Genomic DNA, 21,194 nt, shown 5'->3' on the forward strand with positions numbered 1-21,194 from the left:
CTGTCAAAGGCAGACACTTAACCAACTGAGCTCTCCAGGAGCCCCATTGTTAACTTTAATATACAGAATAGTTTTGGGGTTTTTTTGTTTGTTTGTTTAAAAGATTGTATTTGAGAGAGAGAGCACAAACAGAGGGCATGGATAGAGGGAGAAGCAGATTCCCCACTGAGCAGGAAGCCCAATGCGGTTCTCCATCCCAGAACCCCGGGATCGTGACCTGAGCTAAAGGCAGACGCTTAACCCACTGAGCCACCCCAGGGCCCCCAGAATAGTTTTGAATGATATTTTTCATTTGCCAGCACTCAGCTCTTAGAGCCGGTATGTAGGAGGGTCTCATGCAATCTAGAAAGTGACATGAGAGATACTACATCCTTTTAAAACTATAAATAATTATTATAGAGCTCATTTGCTGCTTAATTCCAGCTAGAGCCTGTGTTTGGTCTCACGGAATTATTCAGAACGAGGTAACATTTCATGTTTCCTTTTTTCTCTGCTTAGAATTGTTCTACACTGAAAGAGCTCATGTCCGAACACTAAAGGTTCTTGATCAAGTATTCTATCAGCGAGTGTCCAGGGAAGGAATTCTGTCCCCTTCAGAACTACGGAAGATTTTTTCAAACTTGGAAGATATTCTTCAACTTCACAGTAAGAAAAATCTTTGTCCCTAACATTTTTAATAGATGAAAGATTGTGAGTATATAAAAGCATCATAACAGTAAACTTTTCTAAGTGCATCCATGTTGTATGTGAGCATATAACATAAAGAAGTGATCAGATCATTGAACATCCCCCTCCCCAGACGCTCATCCACACCATTAGCCTTTTGTATATGAAGTGCTACCACAGGACTTAGGATCTAAAGTTAATGTCAAAGATGAAAAATATAAATACCCTTGGAAATTTCTTATCAATTGTAGTGTATATGTTTTTAAATATATATATGCCATATAATTTGTGTGGTGTGTGTATATATACTTATATATAATACTCAGCATCTAATATCACGATGGGGTAATTTTTAGGAATTATCTTATTGTTGCTTGAAATGCTTGAGTAAATCTATAAAAATTCTACCTTGCTGGCTTTCCTTGGTTATAGTCTCCTGAGACTTTTGTAGACACAGTTCCTTTCTCTGTAAGTCACTGCTTCTCTGTGATCCTTAATTCTCAAGCTTTCTTTCATCAAGGATGCCATCGCCAACTGCCAACACCTGCCTACCAAATTGATGCCTTTTTATGTCTTTGTGGGTGATCTTAGGTTTCAACAGCATGCATCGACAGGTTCAGGTTGATTATAACAACTGCCTGTGAACAAAAACATTTTGAGAGGAACAGGGGGCAGAATCACCTGTTCTATTGAAATTTCTTTATGAGCATGGTTATGATGGCGTCTTGAAGTTAAATGCATATTTGATGTACATATACAGTGTGTAATGTGCTAGTTTCCACATTGTTTCAATGCTCTGGCACCTGTTTTTCGGATAGAGCTCAACAATATCTGTATGCAGAAGAATTGCTTTCAGATTTATATTTAAGGAGACCAGAGGCAGCCATACTACTGTGAAAATCCTTTTTTAAAAATTTAGGTTCCTTTAAAAAATTTAGGTTCTAAAAATCCTTTTTTAAAAAATTTAGGTTCTAAATTTTCAGTACAACCAGTAATGCGAACTAAAATGCAGGTATACTTAATTATTTTCTGTTTTTCCCCCCTTAGTTGGATTGAATGAGCAAATGAAGGCTGTTCGAAAGAGGAATGAGACCTCAGTTATTGATCAGATTGGGGAAGATTTGCTGACCTGGGTAAGGAAATTGGCTATTTCACTTTAATATTTTTATAGACACTTAAAGATCAGACTCAAGGTGGAGTAATCTTTCCAAATATGCAAACTCATACATCTTGCAAAGTTACCATAAAGACGAAAGGGGTCCAAGTATGTATTCTCTTGGTTAGTATCTTTTTATTCTTGGTAATATTTTTTTTAAGATTTTATTTATTTATTTATTCACAAGAGACACACAGAGAGAGAGGCAGAGACACAGGCAGAGGTAGAAGCAGGCTTCATGCAAGGAGCCTGACGGACTTGATCCTAGGTCTCCAGGATCCCGCCCTGGGCTGAAGGCAGCGCTAAACCGCTGAGCCACTGGGGCTGCCCTTGGTAATATTTTTTTTAATATTTGTGCTCATTCAAACTAAGTGCTCTCTTTTCATCAAAATAAAGATATTCTCTGTGTTTTAATGAACAGAGAGCAAAATGAATCTTGATAAAAATAATTTAACTAATGTAGAATTTTCAGTCTTCCATTGTCCAAATCACAGAATTATGCTGTAAAACATTACAGTTGTAAATCCAGAACTACCATCACAAAGGTAGAAAAGTGAAAATTACTTAATCTCATTTACAGTATAAGGAAAGAGTTCAGAGACCATCAGAGCTGTTAGACACATTCTGTTTTTCTGTCCGACTCTTTGTATGTCCCCCACAGTATGTACACTGTTCCAGGTGCTGGGGATACACGCTGGGGATACAGTGGCAATCACAGCGAGCACGGCTCCTGCCTGGGTGGAGCTGATAACCAGTGAGAAAACAGTCATTAGTCCTTTCAAGTACGATAAGAATTATAAAAAAGGGAGAGTATGGGTTGTTATGGGAAGATACAGCAGGGAGACCCAAAGTAGGACATACAGAAAATTTTTCTAGGGGAAAGTAGGTATGATCCAAACTTTTAAAGAAAATGTTGTAGTTAAGGCTATGAGTAATAGTGAAACAGATGACACAGTTCTCAAAATGCTAAATGTCCAGGTTGAACAGAAACTGTGTAGATATGCCCACAGAAATTTATAGATTGCTTGGGGAAATGCCACAAGGTTTTGGTAACTTTATAATGCTAACTTTTTAGAAGATCAAATACTAGAAAGTTGACTAAGACAATGTTCATCTTACTCCCTTCGTTGATGTTGAGATCATAGCTGAGAATCTAATCCCATAGGAGATCTTCTCTTAGCCACTTGACTCATAGAAAAGATCAGGAAATCACTGTCCAGTCTCATCTTGTATTTACTCAGCTTTTCAAAGCATCTTCTCAGGCTCATTCTGGCATTATTCTTGTTAAGGAGATTTCACTTCCTTGAAAAACCCAAGTTACTCTACAGCTACTCTGTGATAGTGTAGCTCATTTTGTAGATCTCAGGGTAGCAGGAAAGGTTTTAACTGAGTTCTCTTAGCTTGGCAGCACACTACTCGAAACAAATTTTTATTTTAAAAGAGTTATCCATTTATTTTAGAAAGAGAGCATGAGTGGGGGAGAGGGACATAGAGAGAGAGCCTTGAGCAGACTCTACGCTGAGCAGGGAGCCCAATGTGGGACTCAGTCCCAGGACTCTGAGACCGTGACCTGAGCTATAACCAAGAGTCAGATGCTCAGCTGATTGAGCCATCTACGAGCCCCTGAAACAAAAAATTTGTGGTATAATATAGTAAAGTATCAACTAAAATCTCAAAGATTTTCTTTATGGAGCAGTTAGTAATTTTTGTGAGCTATCAGATTCTAAAAAAATCAGATTTTAACTTCAGTCTTTAAGCCTTTTGTGTCTCCTGTTCCCCCAGTGTCAGCCTTTCTAAGTTGTGGTAGGCTGTGAGCAGGAAAACATTGTGATAGGCTATGATCAGAAAAGGCCTGCATGTGTCAGTCTGACCTTTTTTAATGGAGAAACATTGATAATCCACAGAGATATGTAAGTCTCCATTCACTTGAGAGCACTTAGTGGAATACTGAAAGGATTGGTGGTTGTCTCTCATTTTGCCTGGCCTTAAGATAAGCTCAGTATGCCATTCTCTGCTGTGTTCTTTGCATTCTTGGCACAGTTCAGTGGACCAGGGGAGGACAAGCTGAAGCACGCCGCTGCTACCTTTTGCAGTAACCAACCTTTTGCCCTGGAAATGATCAAGTCTCGTCAGAAAAAGGATTCTCGATTCCAGACCTTTGTGCAAGTGAGTTGAGTGAGTCATGTGAGAAAAAAAAAAAGAATAATGTGATTTTTTTATGGAATATAGAATAAACTAGGAAAATTCTAAGACTAAGATATTTATAAGGATTATGTTAACACTTTTTAAAGCCATATGTTCCTTCTTAAATTCTTGGAGTATATAAAGGTGAGAGTGGAATGGTAAATAATAAATAATTAATTATAGTAAATAATAAAAGATTAAAATACCTGACACACACAAAAAAATAAAATACCTGACATAGGAGTCCACATTGCCATGGTGATATTGTCAGAAAATATCCCATGTACACTGTTACAATACTATGGTCATAACATGAGAATGGGCCCACAGAAGAGTGTGACACCAGTCATGCTTATTGAGGTGTATATATTGGTGTAACTCAAGGGTCAGTAAACTGTGGCCCACAGGTCCTATCCAGCCTCTTGCCTGTTTTTGTGGAGTTTTATTATGGTATAGTAAATTTTTACTGCAGTAGAACAAATTACCGCAAATGTAGCAACTGAATACAAATATATTAGGTCACAGTTTTTGTGGTTTGGGAGTACAGATATTATTTAGCTGGGTCCTCCCTTCATGCTTGCACCGGGCTGAAGGAAGGGGTTAGCTGGAGCTGCAGTTCTCATCTGAGACTTGCAGTCCTCTTCTCAGTTCCCTTATTGTTCACAGAATTCATTTCCCTGTAAATGTATAACCAAGATTCCAGCCTTCTTGTCATTGTTGGCTAGAAACTGCTCTCGGCTCCTGGAGAATGCCCAGATCTTTGCCACGTGGCCCCTACAGGCAATTTATAAGATAGTTATTTCCTTTCTTGCAGGTCAGAAGGATTGTATCTCTCTGACAGCTTTTTTTTTTTTTTTTTTAAGGTCTATTCTGATTAAGTCAGACTCACCTTGGAAAAGCTTTCCTTTTTCTTAACACGAAGTTAACTTATAGTAACCTAATCATATCAGTGATACCCCATCATGTTCACAGGTTCTGTCCACGGTCCAGGGGAGATTATACAGGCTGCGTACACCAGAGAGTGGGAATCTAGCAGACTCTCAGAACTCTTTACTACACACAGTCATGTTTGTTCATTTACATACTGTCTGTGGTTGCTTTTGCACTAAAACAGCAAAATAGAGTAGTTATGACAAGGACTGTATGGCATGAAAAGCCTAAAGTATTTATTATCTGGCGCTTTACTGAAGAGTTTGCAGACCCCCATTTGAGATGAGCTGGTGTGTGTATGTATATCCAGACTGATGATCCGTTGTACCTACTTGGAATGGCAAATAGCAAATCAGCTGACTAACTTTTGGTAGGAATGCCAATCATAGGAAAATGAATATGTAAAGATAAAACTGTTTTATCACAAGCAAGCAGTTCTTAGAGTTGATTGTGGATATTCTCAATTTTTGCTTAAACAGATAAGAAAGAAACCACTGGCTTAGTGATAAAGGCTCCCCTTCCCCATTATGTGAGTAGAAGTATAGTGTGGCCATAGTATACCTCACCATGCTTTACGTCTTGATTTAATAACCAGAACTGTGATGTTGTAGACTTATGATGGGTATGTGGCACATATTAGGAAACTATAGTCCTAATAAGAATCACAAATTCCCTTATTTAATTTTAATTTTAGGATGCTGAGAGTAATCCTCTGTGTCGTCGTCTGCAGCTGAAGGATATCATTCCTACCCAGATGCAGAGGCTTACCAAGTACCCTCTTCTGTTGGATAATATTGCCAAATACACAGGTACAGCGTTCTCAGTGAAATTAAAAAGCTTGGGAACAAAACAAGAAAACTCCATGTCCTGCTAAATAATCTCTCACGGCATCCTGATGCCCATGGGTTCAATTTCCAGAGTATGGCAGCATTTTCTAACAAGATTCAGTCCAGTCTTCTCTAGGCTATTTGATTTAATGTACTCCCTTAGTAGCTTTTAACACAGCATTTGGCAAAGTATGGATCATGGGCCAAATTTGGGTCATCACATAGGTTTGTAAAAAAGTTTTGTTAGAACATAGACGTGCTCATTGGTTGACAAATTGTCTCTGACTGCTTTTGCACTACAACAAGCAGAATTAAGTAGTTGTGACAGAGACCATTTAGTCCCTCAAGTGCACAGTATTTGTCATCTGGCTCTTTATAGATAGAATACACTTTGTGCAGTCCTTCCTATATAGTATATGTCATATTTGCTTTGAAGATGTCTTATCCTGGGTGAAGAGATGCTTTGCTTTGTGTCTATACATGTACTTTATTAAGCCCGATCAATATGTTGTAACTCCAGTTCTGTTTTAAACCGGGAAGTGAATCCAAGTTTCTCAGTTGGGCTTTAGGCTCTTATACTCAGTTCTAATTAATAATAATTTTATGCAATCAAACTACTGTTAATAGTTAATAATATTATTAATAATAATAATTTAATAATTAATAATTATTATGCAATCAAATAATTTTATGCAATCAAACTACTGTTTCATATGCCTGAGAATTTGAAAATACTCATAAATGTTAATTTTTATACTTTAACATATCTGTTCAATATAGGTGGACTGTTCAGAAGACTGTAATTTTAAATATTCTGATTTTGACTTTACATTGTAGACCTCAATGTAATCTCAATGTATTTTCGTGAATTTCATCTTTTAATCATACACATGCTGTAATCTATTTTCTTTCTTTAAATGTAATCTTAAATTCAAAAAAAGACTTATTCTGGAGTTATTTTGAATTGTGTTATCATTAAAAAATTACTTACTGCTTAACAGGTCCACGGTACATACCACATTGGGTACGCACTTGGGAGATCCTAGGGGGAGAAGGGGTCCCATTCATACAGCTTACAACATGAGTGAGACCCAATCCCTAGAGTGCGTAACTTAGAGGAGCTGATACTCGAAGGAAGGCATAGCTCCTGAACCTGGGATTCCATACAGTGGCTTCTTTTTAAAGATGAGTGTTTATCTTTTAATGTACTATCATCAGAGGTCTCATCTGTGGAAAAATGATCTGAATTGAGACTTTGCCACAGATCTTAGCCTGGCATAAAAATATTTAGGGTCTTAGTACATTCTTGTAGCTGTTGACATATAATGGTATCTCATTTATACATACATATACTTATGTTCTTCTCTGTTTTCCTTTATTTTACGTTCTGGATTTTTTGCCCCATGCTTAGAATGGCCAATGGAAAGGGAGAAGGTGAAGAAAGCCGCAGATCACTGTCGTCAGATCTTAAATTACGTAAATCAGGCTGTCAAGGAGGCAGAAAACAAACAGGTAAGATGGGGAAGAGCAAGAAGATACAGGACAATGTAGTGAGAGTATTAAACTAGTGTGTTAACTGGAGTCTCTGAAATAGTAATTGAAATTACCATTACATGATTGACAGGTGGGGCATTTGGTAGCTGTTTATGCACTAGGTGGGCCCAGACTAATTTGTGGTAGAACATCAGGCTAGTGTTTGACCTTTTTGAGCATCAGAAGCTATGTGTTTGCTCTCTGATTCATCTCTCCATTCAACAAATATTTCTAGAGCATCTGTATACTGAGTGTAGGATGTAGAGTGCTTAAGTAAATGAGTAAACTAAGTGCCCACACTGAGCTTATTTTCTAGCAGGATAGAAAGGTATTGAGCAGATGTTAGTATAAGTATTTTATGTGAGTTGTTGATAGCTGCTATGAAGGAGAATTTTGGGATGCTAGGAGTGTGTCACTAGTGGGAGCATGTAGGGCAAGCCTTATTGAGGGCGTTGAGTGGTGGCCATTGGAGAAAGCTTCCTTCAAGAATTGACATTTAAGCCAAGCTTGGAAAAATGAAATAAACCAAAAGAAGGTAGAAGGGTGCAATCTTACAAGTAGAGGGAACAGCATGTACAAAAGTCCTGGGGTAAGAAGGAAGCATGGCCTGTTTGAGGAACTGAAAAATTAGGTTAGTGTGGATCATGCCAAAAAAAGCAAAGTCAAAGTGGTATGAAATAAGGAAAAATATAGATCAGGGCCAAGTCATATAGGGCCCTACTGTAGACAGTGTTAAAGATTGTGATTTTTGAGAGCAGTAGGAATTCATTATAGACATTTAAGAAGAAGAATGACGTGTTCAGGTTTTTCACCTTGTAAGTACCACTCATACCAGTCTGTGGAGAATCAGTTGAAGGAGGCAGAGAGGAGATGAAAGAGCTCAGTATAGTCTGTTGCAGCAGTTCAGGACAGATGCAAGAATTGTAAAAGTATTTAGAAGGTAAAACTGATAGGATGTGGTGACTGTGATTTAGAGAAGGATTTGAAAAGAGGTGTGATGGTAGGAATAAATCACAGGCCTCTGGCTTGCGTATTTGGGTGGACAGGATGAGGGAAGAAGCCCCAGGTTTGTGGGAAAATGGAGAGAGTTCAGTTTGGAACGTCAAGTGAAGATATACAGTATGCAGTTGGCTCTATGGATCTACTTCTAAGAGGACTGTACCAAAGATAAAAATAATCAGATTGTGAGCATAAATAGAACTTAATTTAATCCATGGACCAGGATATAGTTTCTTAGGAACTGAGTATGACAATAGCTCTGTTGATGAGGCTGTAGGAAAACAGGAACTTCCAAATGTGTTGTTTGGAGTGTAAAATGATAAAATCCCAGAGGGCAGTTTGGCAATATGAACTTAAATTTAAAATGCACATATTCATACATCTACCCTTTGGCCCAGCAATTTTATTCCTGGTAATCTACCCAGGAGGAATGAAGATCTGTGCCCACAGACTTGTATAAGAATGTTTCTAGCATAAACCGAATGAGGTATAGTCACAAACTAGGAGAATAAATTCCAGCAATAAAAAGGAATGAATTGCTGATACATACAACGTGGATGAATCCCACAAACATGATGCTGAGTGAAAAAGAGCAGACAAGAGTACATATATATAATTTTATTTATATGTACTTCTAGAACAGACTAATCTATGGTGGAAAAAAAGGTCAGAAAAGTGGTTGTCACTGGGGATATGGGGAGAGATATTAACTAGGTGTAGGTCTAAGAAGTGAGAGGAAACGTTCTGTGGTGAAGGTAATATTTTGTATCTTGACAGGAGTTTGATGGCACAGGTGCATGCATGTGTAAAAACTTGTGGAAAGGTACACTTAAAATATATGCATTTCACTGCATGTAAATTTTACTTTGAAAAATAACTAAATATAGAACTCTTGTTAATGATATCCACACTAAAATGTTTAAAAGTAAAGTGTGCTTACAACTGTTAAATTATTTTGAATTGTATTCAAAATATGTGGTGGATTGATGGATAGCTAGAGGAATGAACAGATGTGATAAAACAAATACAGTAAATATCAACAGGAATGTAAATGATAGATCTATTGAGTGCTGACTATACACATTCAGACTTTTCTATGTACTTGGACATTCTTATAATCTTAGGGGAAAATGCACATATGCTTTGATCTCTAACAATTGTTTCTTTAGAAATTTATCTTACAGGGCAGCCCCAGTGGCTCAGCGGTTTAGCGCCGCCTTCAGTCCAGGGCCTGATCCTGGAGACCTGGGATCGAGTCCCACATCGGGCTCCTGGTGCATGGAGCCTGCTTCTCCCTCTGCCTGTGTCTCTGCCTCTCTCTCTCTCTCTCTGTATGTGTCTCTCATGAATAAATAAAGTCTTTAAAAAAAATTTATCTTACAGATATATATACACACACATCTATAAAAATACATGTTTTAAGGACATTATATCACTGTATTTGTTATGGGAGAAGATTGGAAGTAACTTATATATCCATCAGTAAAGTGTAGTTAGATTAACTGTAGTTCATTCACAGAGCTGAATACCATAGAGCCATTCAAAAAGTGAGTTTTCTAAAAAAATAAATAAATTAAAAGAGTTTTCTCTATATGTGCTAATGTGGAGCAGTCTCGAAGGTACATTGATGAGTGATACTAACAGATGTGTACATGATTATGCTACCATTTGAGTAGTATATATATTAACATATTATACTGCCATGTCTTTTTAAAAGGATGCATATACACACACCATGTACAGAAATAAGCATACTTATATATGCATATATTCTATTTGTTTAGAATTTTTCTCATAGGCTGCCTAAGAAATGGGTGTTAGGGATTGCTTTTTTAGAGAACATTAGGAGAGGATCCCTGGATGGCTCAGTGGTTTAGTGCTTTCCTTCGGCCCAGGGCGTGGTCCTGGAGTCCCAGGATCGAGTCCCACATCAGGCTCCCTGCATGGAGCCTGCTTCTCTCTCTGCCTGTGTCTCTGCCTCTCTTTCTGTGTGTCTCTCATGAATAAATAAATAAAATCTTTAAAAAAAAAGAGAGAGAGAATATTGGGAGTGGGAGGCAAGAGGACAGGATTGGAGGGAGACTTCATTGTGTGCCTTATATTTTCACATTTTGTACCATGTACATGCTTACGTATTCGAAAAATAGCCATAAGCTAGTTAAAGGTCAGTGAGTTTGAAAAGCAGATTGAGCAAGAACAGCCAAAAATTCCTAGACAACTAGGAATATGTGATATCTCCAAAGCCAGGGAAAAGGGATGTTTTAAGAAAGAGTAAGCTGTGAGGCACCTGGGGTGGCATAGTTGGTTGAGTGATCCACTCTTGGTTTCTGCTCAGGTCGTGATCTCAAGGTCCTAGGATTGAGCCTCTTGTCAGGCTCATGCTCAGTGCAGAGTCTGCTTGAGCTTCTCTCTCCCTTTCTCTTTGCTCCTCCCACCTTACATGCTCGCTCGCGCGCGCTCTCTCTCTCTCTCTCTCTCTCTCTCTCTCTCTCTTTCTTAAAGAAGGAAGACCTGTCAGTGATGTCTGGTGTTGAAGAGAGCTCTGTAAAATGCGAGTGAAAAACATCCATTTGGCTTAGGAACAGGGAGGTTATTAATATCCAAAGCAGTGACCTTGGTTCCATCTTGTCTTAATTTTCAGCGACTAGAAGACTACCAGCGTCGCCTGGATACCTCCAATCTGAAGTTGTCAGAGTACCCAAATGTGGAAGAGCTCAGGGTGAGAGATAGTCTAATCATAATTTAAAAAAATAAAACACAGTTTACTAAAGACCTGGCAGGTTATTAACATCTCAGAGGGGATAATCCATCACCTGAAGTTCTTGTATCTTAGATTGTCTATATTTATGATTCTTTTCTTCCTTTTCAACATCTGATCTGTGTGAAGATGACTTAGCCTTTTACTAGAGGAATATTTTATGTAAAACTAACTTTTTGTAACAGGAGTTTGCTGGACACTTAATGAGCATCAATCATTTAATTTTATTGTGTTCTTATAGTTTGAATGAGAGTAGGGGTGTTCACTCTGGGAACTTAACAGATTATTGAGTAAAACAAGATAATTTTTTCATGAAACTCTTCAAAAGCATGAGTGTTGAAATCATTATGGGAATGATAGTAAAAAATTTTGTAATTGCCATTTCTATTACATGAGGCTTTTGTATTAAGGAACTGCTTAGGATTTTCTTTCTTGTGCTCTTTCAGTAGGGGGTTGCTTTTGCAAATTGTATTTGGTGGCTGGTAGACTAGACTTGTATCACAGAGAGCAGCTTATCAAAAAGCACGCTTAATACGCTTAGCCTTCACTTCCAGAGGATGAGATTTTTCTAGAGCTACCTATACTAAGGGCTGATTTTCTTACTAAATTATTAATATTTAGTAGGAGTGCCTGGGTGGCTCAGTCGGTTAAGTGTCCGACTCTCGATTTTCAGCTCAGGCCATGATCTCAGGGTCCCACATTGGGCTCCATGCTCAGCAGGGAGTATGCTTGGAATTCTCTCTCTCCCTCTACCCTTCCCTCCCTTAAATGAATGAATGAATGAATGAATGAATGAATGAACGAACGAATGAATGAACGAACGAACGAATGAATCTTTTGATAAAATAAATTATTAATATTTAGAGCAAGATCAAGTACTACTTGGACTTTTTCATGAGTACTGTTCCTTAGAACTTTGTTTGGAACTAGAGCCTGGCACTCACAGGCCTCTTACAGATAGATAAACTATGCATCATCCTCATCTAGCTATTCATAGAATAATTAGATGGGCTGCAAATCCAGTGGCTGAATGCTTGCAACTTCATTTTCATAAGCAATTATCATATATTTATTGTGAGACTTGGAAGGCAGTCCTCTGAATGTTTTTCAAGATACCTCTAATTTTTTAGGAAATTGTATGCAGCTTACTGTAACTTGATCTTTATTCCATGTTCAGCAGTTCGCAAATACCAATAATGATAGTGAAGGTAAATGGTATCTTTTATATAAAGAATTTATTGAAAAGAGACTCTATGGCATATCGTCTCAGAGCTTGGAAATAATTTGTGTGTAATTCTCTTTATTTTGGCAGAATTTGGATTTAACGAAAAGGAAGATGATTCATGAAGGGCCATTGGTCTGGAAGGTGAATCGAGATAAAACTATTGGTAGGTATCGTGTCTGTCAGTTTTACGGAGAGTGGAGAAATTAAAGTTCCTTTGGGCCAAAGAGAAGAAACAACCGTTCACAGATTTTGGCAACAGCAGTGAGCAGTGCTGCCCTGTGTTATATTTGCAGATCTGCTTATGGTATTTCTTTATAGGTGAAGTACATTAAATGTTCACTGAGGGGGAAAAGCAGAAAAATTTGTCATGATTCAGTCATGTCTCCATCATTCTTGTATTCTAATGAGCTCTCTAATAAGCTTTCTTTAAACCACTCCATTTCAAACTATCTATGCTGAGGAATCATGGTGGCTTTTTTTTAATTTCTTGTCAGTCACCGACTGACGCTTTGGTGCGATACAATATAAAAATGAATTATTAAAAAATGGAACTAAAAAAGACAATAGCAAGTCAATTTTTTAAATGTATTAGCTTTAACAGAAATAAATTTTCTCTGTCAAATTGTTACAAAGTTTATAAAACACATCTCAGTTTCTACACTAATCACCTTCTCTACATTTTGGTTTCCAGATCTATACACATTGCTGCTGGAAGACATTCTTGTATTGTTACAAAAGCAGGATGATAGACTGGTGTTAAGATGTCATAGTAAGATTCTGGCATCCACGGCTGACAGCAAACACACATTTAGCCCTGTCATTAAGTTGAATACAGTGTTGGTTCGACAAGTGGCAACAGGCAAGTATGTCCACAGAGTGACAGTAGCTTTCAGGTTCATCATAAAGTTGCATGAGATCCTTGGTATTGTTTAAACAGCCCAGCTGGTAGAGAGTTTCTGTTTCATTCTTAAACAAATGAAATGAAATTTGGTTACTACTTAAAGAGTTTCTACCCCCAAATTCTTTGGGGTGCCTAGATTCTCTGAGCAATTTTCTGCTCTTGAAAATTTCCTGCATACCGCTTTAATCTTTAGTCCATGTTCACATCATTGACAGACTACCACGGAAGATGGTGAATTGAGGGATAATCCCAATGAAAAGAGTTACATGAGAGTGGTATGCTTTTTGATTTGTGGTAAAAGAGCAAACAAAAACAGAGAGGTGGGTGTAGTTTGGGTTTTTTGAAATCAGTTTAAGTTAGCAAATTATACATTAACCGTAGTAACAGTGGGATCCCTTTTCAAACTTGTCAGTTCCATAGTGGCAAGATAAGCTGACGACCTCTTTTCTTCATCATTTACTAAATTTCATTAATTAACAATTTAGCAACAGGGCAATTCAAAATAAATGCAAAAATGTCATCGTGTTGAGTAATTCAGATGTATGTACACCTCCTTGTTTCTATGTGGAACCCGGGCTAGTTTTTAGGATCTTTGTTTTATTGGAGTATAACATAGACAATGTAACATATGATAAATTACACAAATTTTAACTTTATAGCTTGATGAATTTTTACAAAGTGAGCACATTAACCTTTACCCAGATTAAGATGCAGAATAAACCAGGACCCGAGAAGTATCCTTCACGGCTTCTGTAGGTCATATCCATGTTGTGAGAGTAATTTTTGTCTTGTTTCTTCCAGATAACAAAGCTTTATTTGTCATCTCCATGTCAGACAATGGAGCCCAGATTTATGAACTGGTGGCACAGACTGTTTCTGAAAAGACTGTGTATGTATTAGATACAGCTACCTTGCTCTAATAGTTTTTGTTATAGATATATAGAATATAACATTCTATAAACTTGGTTTTTGTAATACTTCGGGAACCAAAAACTATATTGAAAAAACCACTTCCTCTATATTTTTTAAGAGATACTGTCTAAGAACGTGGTCCTCTCAAGATTGATGTCCCTTGTTTTAGCGCTATGCTATTGAAAGTATCTTTTCTAAAGAACAATTCTCAGAAGCATCAAGCAAAGGTTTTTAATGCGTGCTGTATCCATAACATTGTTTGCTTAGGTTTTTCTTGAAGGTCCAGTGTTTTTTATCATCTCTACCTAATGTTGCCAAAATAAAGACACTCTCTGGTGGAAATAGAGTTTTTTTGTTGGATTGGCTTGGTTTGGTTTCTGGTTTGTTTTTGTTATTATTTCTTTCTGAGTGTATATTTAAAGGGCATTTTTTTTTCCTTTCCCTTTTGGATTTTGGATCCTTTTCACACTTCCTGCAGCTGGCAAGACCTAATCTGTCGGATGGCTGCATCAGTGAAGGAACAGTCCGCAAAGCCAATCCCATTGCCACAGTCACCACCTTGCGAGTGAGTGTGCATTTGCGTTGTAGTAGGACTGACTCTGTGTTTTGATCAGGAAAGGAACGGATGATCCTTACCTTTCACTGCAGTGATGTTTGGGCATCTCTTGAAGCTGAAAGATTGTTTTCTTTCTTGTACAGAGGAGACAACGATGAAGAAGCAGCTCCAAAGTTAAAAGTGGAACATCATAGCATTTCAGTCCCTGGTTTGCAGAGTCCAGGTAAACTGATCCATTAGGTTTACCTGGAAGAATGTAGTCTATACATTACTTATTAAAATGCAAAGAAACTTTAAGTCTTTTGGTTTATGCAGTTCTCACATCAGCTATTTAACAAACCGCTTACGAGCCTCCTGTGTGCCATTGTAACACTGCTCTAAGTGCCGTGTATTTTACTTAACAGCCGATGATCTCTGTACTCACGTGGTTATTTTTTTTCTAAGTATTTCCTGAATGCTTCATGTTAAAAGTTCAAAGTTTTGTTTAAGATCTATTCTACTTTTTCTGTTCCATTGAACAGACAGAGATTTGGGATTAGAGTCTCCCTTAATATCATCAAAACCTCAGTCTCATTCACTGGGTACCTCTGGGAAATCCGAGGTAGATGATCTGTTTGTGGCCGAGAGGCAGTTTGCTAAGGAGCAGCATACAGATGGGACTCTGCAGGAAGCTGGAGGAAGTTATCAGATCACAATCCCAGATCCACACTTGCCTGCCTCCGAAGAACGGTGGGCACTGGATGCACTAAGGAATTGTAAGTTTTATTCATAAGTTAACACAGATACTTAAGAAGTAGTGGGTTGTGTAATGTACTGTGCAGCCATTTAGGAAGAAACCAGAGAAGTGAAAACGCTGACTTTTCCCATAAAGAATTTTACCATCTAGTTGGGAAGATGATAGAAAACCTCCCACCTTTTTAAGTAATCAGTACATCTATGCCAGAATTGATTTGGTGGCAGTGACCAGAGAGGCAGGTGTCAGGACACAAGAAGGAGGTGATTATCGCCTTGAAGAGTAGGTAAGATTCAGATAGGTGTGCAGAAAATATGCAGGTAAGAATAATGGTCGGACCAGAACACAGAGGCCCGAGGTCCTGAGGGTGCTCACATAACCAGAAGAGGCATGGGAGAGGAAGGGTAGAAAACAGGATGCGGAGGCCAGCCATTGTGAACCTTGACAACTACATTGAGTGCTCTGGATTTTAAGGATGGCACAGCACCTGGGGCACCTAGGGGGGCTCAGTCAGTCAAGCATCCAACTCTTGATTTTGGCTCAGGTCGTCATCTCAGGGTCATGAGATCGAGCCCCACATCGGGCCTACACTGGACATAGAACCTGCTTAAGATTCTCTCTCTTTCTCTCTCTCTCTCTCTCTCCCCCCCCCCCCACTCTGACCCATCCTCTCCCTCCTCCTCCCCTTCTTCTCTTTCCCTCCATGACACACACACCCGCATACTCACAAGATGGGTGGCCCTTGCCCTTGGCTACCCCCTCCCCTTCCCTCTCCAGCTGGCTGAAAATCACAAATGGGAGCCTGTCCCATCTCACAGGTGTACTGGCAGTGGGGAAAGGCTGAGAAGGGTTTCTCTAGCTGCAGAGAACCATTTGAAGTTTTTAAGCTAGGGTGTGACCAGTAAGAACAGATGGCTCTGGCTGAGAGGGTAGAAGGGTTGGAGTGAGAGGAGGCCAGGAAATCATGGCTAGGGTGAAGCCGCTGTAGTAGCCTGGGCTTGAGGCTAAAACGGTTTGGACTAGAACAGTATCAGAGGAATAAAAATAAAGTGGGGACAAATTGAACACCAATAAAAAATAAAGTTATTATTATAAATAAATAAATAAAGTGGGGAGTCAAGAAATACTTCAAACGATTGGCTTGGTTGGTATCAGGGCTAAGAAAAGGGCAGTATTTAGATAATTTCAGTGTTCTTGTCAGAAATCAGAGTCAGGAAGGACCACCACTGGTCACTGCTGCACTCTTCCCCCGCCTTTTTCTTTGTTTGCCAGAGACTATGGGATCAATTTAAAAAGTGGCAGGCTATTTAAGAGGAAGTAACAAGCAGGAAGTTGGAATCTTAAGACTAGAGCTTTGGCAAGAGGGTAGGGAAAGGATGGATTTGAGTGTCAGAGCCGTAGGAACGCATAGCATCTCTCAGGGAGTATTGGTAGAACCAAAGAACAGAGGGCTAATGTCCAGACCTGTGTGGAGACTGTTTGTCAAAAGAAACAGGAGATAGAAATTAAGCCAGAGTTAAAAGTACAGAATCGGTCACGTTCTCTAAGATCTAATTTATTGTCAATTCTCCTGAATGAGCAGTCAGAATGATTTCTCAGAGTTTGACACTGTCGCAGTGACTCTGTCATTGGCTAAGTGGCCTCACAGCATACACTTGCCCATTTAAAATTAAGTCGCTTCTCTTTTTAACAGCCCAAGGAAGTTTCTCATCTGTGAGGTCATTTTTAAAAACTAAAAAACATTTTCTTCTTCAGAAGTATGCATGCTTTCAAGTCATTGAAAGTAAATTTTGTTTTCATTTGACAGATAGAGAGACAGTATAAGCAGGGGGAGTGACAGGCAGAGGGAGAGGGAGAAGCAGGCTCCCTGCTTAGCAGGGGACTCGATCTCAGGACCTGAGATCATGACCTGAGCTGAAGGCAGACGTTTAGCCACGGAGCCACCCAGGAGCCCCTGAAAGTCGATCTTACTACAGGGCAGCTTTATTTTCTTCACCACTTAAGGATTCCATGGATTATTATAAATGATAAAATAAATGTTCTGTGTGTCTAATAAGTTGGAAAAAATAACGCCTGTGTTATATACTGTCTGCTTCTGGAAAAAGCAAACTTTTTCAGGGCTTCTTTTCTAGCATAACACAGCTTTTTAACATCCTTTTAAGAAGTTCCTTAAGGGTATCATTCAGGTTACGTGGAGGAAAAAAAAAAAAAAGAGAGGTAGGCCTGGTATTGGTTATTTAGGAGTGCCTCCTCATTCAGAGGGCTTACATCTTTCCAAGTCTCGTTTAATATTAAATCTGCTCTCGATAGCGCTTTATTTCAGTTTTCAATGCAAAACCAAGAAATGATTGTACGAAATTAATATTTCGACTTTATGTTACTAAAAGGTACTTACTTTTAGAAATAATGGTTAATTCCTCAAACTAATTTAGTCCTGGCAGTCTGCGGGTGCTGTTGTGAATGTGATTTTTTCCTCTCCCTTCCTAAATCTTCCAGTGGGCTTGCTGAAGCAGTTGCTCGTCCAACAGCTGGGTTTGACCGAGAAGAGTGCTCAGGAAGACTGGCCACATTTCCCGAGATACAGGACGGCGTCTTCAGGGGTGCAGACAGACAGTGGAACCCAGAACTCTGAAAACAGTAAGGCCTATCCTCCTGGTGAAGGACAGATGCCCTTTAGAACTGGAACTGGTGACATTTCAACTTGTTACAGTCCACGGACTTCCACTGAATCTTCTGCTCCACGGGATTCAGTGGTCCTGGCATTCCAAGAGAGCCAGGCAAGTAACATTTTAGTAATGGACCACATGATTATGACCCCAGAGATGCCTCCTGCAGAGCCAGAAGGGAGTCTTGATGAGAGTGGAGAGCACTTTTTTGATGCCCGTGAAGCACATAGTGATGATAATCCATCAGAAGGTGATGGAGCAGTTAAGAAGGAAGAGGATGTTAATTTGCGCATCTCAGGCAAGTTTCTTTCACAGTCAAACTTTGATTTTGATTGTTATTAGCTAAGTGATGTGCTGAGATGGATGTTGTTTGGGTACCCACACGTCATCCTCTGTGTGTATGTGTATGTGTAGGGTTTATTCTTTGACGCAGTAAATAATTACTGAATCTGCTCAGTGCCAGACCCCATCCTGAGTGCTGGGAAATACGGCATCGAGTAAAACACAGAAAAAAATCCATTGTCCTTGTGAAGCTTAAGTACTGGTGAGGAAACAGTCATGGTAAATAAGTAAACAGATGTCAGAGGAATTAGGAGGGCACATAAGTCAGACCCAGGGGCAGACAGGGTGATCAGGGAAGAGGGCCTCAGTGAGGTAGCATGAGAGCAAGAGCCACCTGGGGAGTGAGGGAAGAAGCTGTGTGGTGTGCGGGAGCAGGGGGGTCCAGCAGAGAACCAGGGCACCCAGGCTGCCAGCAGGTGCTTGGTAGTGACGGCATGCAGGGGTGAGGGGGGAAGATGGTGGGAGGTGAGGCATGAGAGCTCTGTGGCCGGGGAAGTGGTGGCAGGATCATACGGGGACTTGGTAGTTTCCAGCTTGTAACTTTTAAGATGCTCACTAATGTGAAATTATTCGGAAATATGAAAGTTTGCTAAGTTTAGCTTTTACCTGAAGTGAGAAGACTCTGCTGTACTTAAAACTGAACCTGGGAAGTGGGGAATTGATGGCTTTCCTCCATCTTTAATGGCTTTTAAGGTTGTCAGCATATCACCTCATCTCTCTTTTTTGATGTGAGGATGGCAGCGTGAAGCTCATCAAGCTGTTGTGTCTGTCAACAGGAAACTATTTGATTCTTGATGGCTATGAAGCGGTGCAGGAGAGCTCCACGGACGAGGAGGTTGCTTCCTCGCTTCCCCCGCCGCCCACGGCAGGCATCCCCGCCATGGACTGTGCCCGCCCACAGCAGCACTCTCCCCAGCATGCCCATTCCGATGGGGCGGCTTCACCATTCACCCCAGAATTCCTGGTCCAGCAGCGCTGGGGAGCTATGGAGGATTCCTGTTTTGAGATCCAGAGCCCCCCCTCTTGTGCAGACTCACAAAGCCAGATCATGGAGTACATTCGTAAGATCGAGGCTGACCTAGAACACCTAAAGGTACCTCAGACCTCAGCGTCCTCGTGGCTTGGGTAAAGAAACAGAGAGGAGGGAGGTAGAGGATAGTCAAAATGTTGATGCCGGTGAGCTTGTTCAGGTTCTAGATTTGCTGTTCTCCTTGACCATTACCCATAAGTAGTCTTGGATAGAAAGCTGAGAACAGTATGGTTCAACTGGTTGCAGATCACAAGAACAGAAACACCGTAGGGCTGTAGACTGCCTGCTTGTGTGGGTTTCTCCGTGTAAGAACCCAAGTATATTTGGGATGATTGGCTGGCCTCTGTGAGAAAACGTGAACAGCAAGCCAGTGGCATGGGCAGGGCTCGTGTCTCCTCTAGAAAATGCTTTCACTTATGAATTATCTATGAATTGTTAGGGCGATACAGGTAGTTTCCCAGACACTCTAACACACAGAAATTGGCTCCAGGGGCCCCTGTGATCTGGAGACCGGCGCACGAAAGGATTTTTGTGAATTGGAGTTGAAGTTGTCACTGTACAGGCCACTATTTCAAAGCTGACTTATGTGGTGATTTCTGAGAAAAGGACTTAAAGTTTGTCATCGGTAGACACAGCTGCCAGCACCTAAACATTTTTTTCATGACTTGGTTTAGTTAGAGGCTTAGGGACAACATTAAAAGTGTTCTTAGAAGCCTTTGAGCTGAAGAATGGTCTCCCTTAGTTTTTCATTTAGCTTTATGTGATAGGTTTTCCCTTCTTCATGTGATTATAAGGAGTGTCATCCAAGGGCAGACGAGGTATCTAGAAGGCCATCGTGGGCCAGCTGGCTCTAATGCAGCTCCTGTCCCCCGTGGGGCCGTCTTCAGGGTGCCTCCGGGGGTGGGGGAATCATCTTTAACCTGAAGAAGTTATAGGTTACTCAAGGGAGAGACAGGTAAAAGGAATGCGGTTCACTTTTCTTCCTCACTAACAAAATCTTTAACAACATTCATGTTGAAATCTAGAAGCATGTACTGGCAATATGAAAAGGTTTCTTCCCTGTTTTCATAAAGGAAAATTATGATGTTCAAATGAGAACCCCGTGGGTTTTATCTTACAGAAGGTGGAAGAGAGTTACAGCATTCTTTGCCAAAGGCTGGCTGGATCAGCCCTCACAGACAAGCACTCAGGTATGTGAAAATCGTGGATTCCAGACTCTAGAATCATTCTGCCAACAGTATGTCCAACAGAATGATTTATTATTCTTTAAAGTGGAAACCTTCTGAGATTCCATTTCTTTCCTGTCTTTAAAAAACCACTTGTTTCCAAACATCATATATCAAGCAGAGGCTGTTGTTTGCTGACTCTGCTCTTCCTTTTCTAAGAGAAGCTGTGGTTGTCAGTTCTTGTGCCGTCCTCCCCGGCCCCCTGGCTCCCCACTCCTCCCCTCTACCCACCCCTCTCCTCTACCCACCCCAGGCTTTACTTCACCTTTGCAAAAGCAGAAAACAGGGCAGGGGTAAGCCTGATAAATCCTAGATCCCTGAGACCCTGCCAGTGCTGCCGAGGGAGGCTCTGGGCCCACCAGGCCTTGCTGGACGTGGGTATCTGTCCTAATAGCGAGAGCGCCATCTCCCCGTGATCGCAAATGGATCTGTGCTCAGTGCAGCAATTTGTACTCTGTTGTTGGCTCACATGGTTTTGAATGAGTGAATGAGGCCTTTCTTTTTTTTTTTTTTTTTTTCAAGATTTTATTTATTTACTCACGAGAGACAC

General features: G+C 40.0%; 1 protein-coding gene across 10 annotated transcripts in view; it reads left to right on the forward strand.

Moving 5' to 3' along the window:
- Window positions 1–21,194, forward strand: part of ARHGEF12 (Rho guanine nucleotide exchange factor 12) — a 151,388-nt gene that overhangs the window by 125,824 nt on the left and 4,370 nt on the right. For 9 of the 10 annotated variants that reach the window (XM_072822386.1, XM_072822389.1, XM_072822387.1 and 6 more), the window contains 15 exons: window positions 499–645; window positions 1,714–1,799; window positions 3,863–3,988; window positions 5,631–5,745; window positions 7,175–7,275; window positions 10,937–11,014; window positions 12,366–12,441; window positions 12,970–13,137; window positions 13,981–14,068; window positions 14,570–14,656; window positions 14,791–14,870; window positions 15,169–15,402; window positions 17,877–18,344; window positions 19,165–19,481; window positions 20,539–20,608. In XM_072822386.1, the coding sequence (XP_072678487.1) occupies window positions 499–645; window positions 1,714–1,799; window positions 3,863–3,988; window positions 5,631–5,745; window positions 7,175–7,275; window positions 10,937–11,014; window positions 12,366–12,441; window positions 12,970–13,137; window positions 13,981–14,068; window positions 14,570–14,656; window positions 14,791–14,870; window positions 15,169–15,402; window positions 17,877–18,344; window positions 19,165–19,481; window positions 20,539–20,608 (2,241 nt within the window). The remainder of the gene's footprint in view (window positions 1–498; window positions 646–1,713; window positions 1,800–3,862; window positions 3,989–5,630; window positions 5,746–7,174; window positions 7,276–10,936; window positions 11,015–12,365; window positions 12,442–12,969; window positions 13,138–13,980; window positions 14,069–14,569; window positions 14,657–14,790; window positions 14,871–15,168; window positions 15,403–17,876; window positions 18,345–19,164; window positions 19,482–20,538; window positions 20,609–21,194) is intronic. The other variant, XM_072822384.1, reaches the window with a different exon arrangement.

This window comes from Canis lupus, chromosome 3 (assembly GCF_048164855.1).
Source record: "Canis lupus baileyi chromosome 3, mCanLup2.hap1, whole genome shotgun sequence".
NCBI lineage: Eukaryota > Metazoa > Chordata > Mammalia > Carnivora > Canidae > Canis > Canis lupus.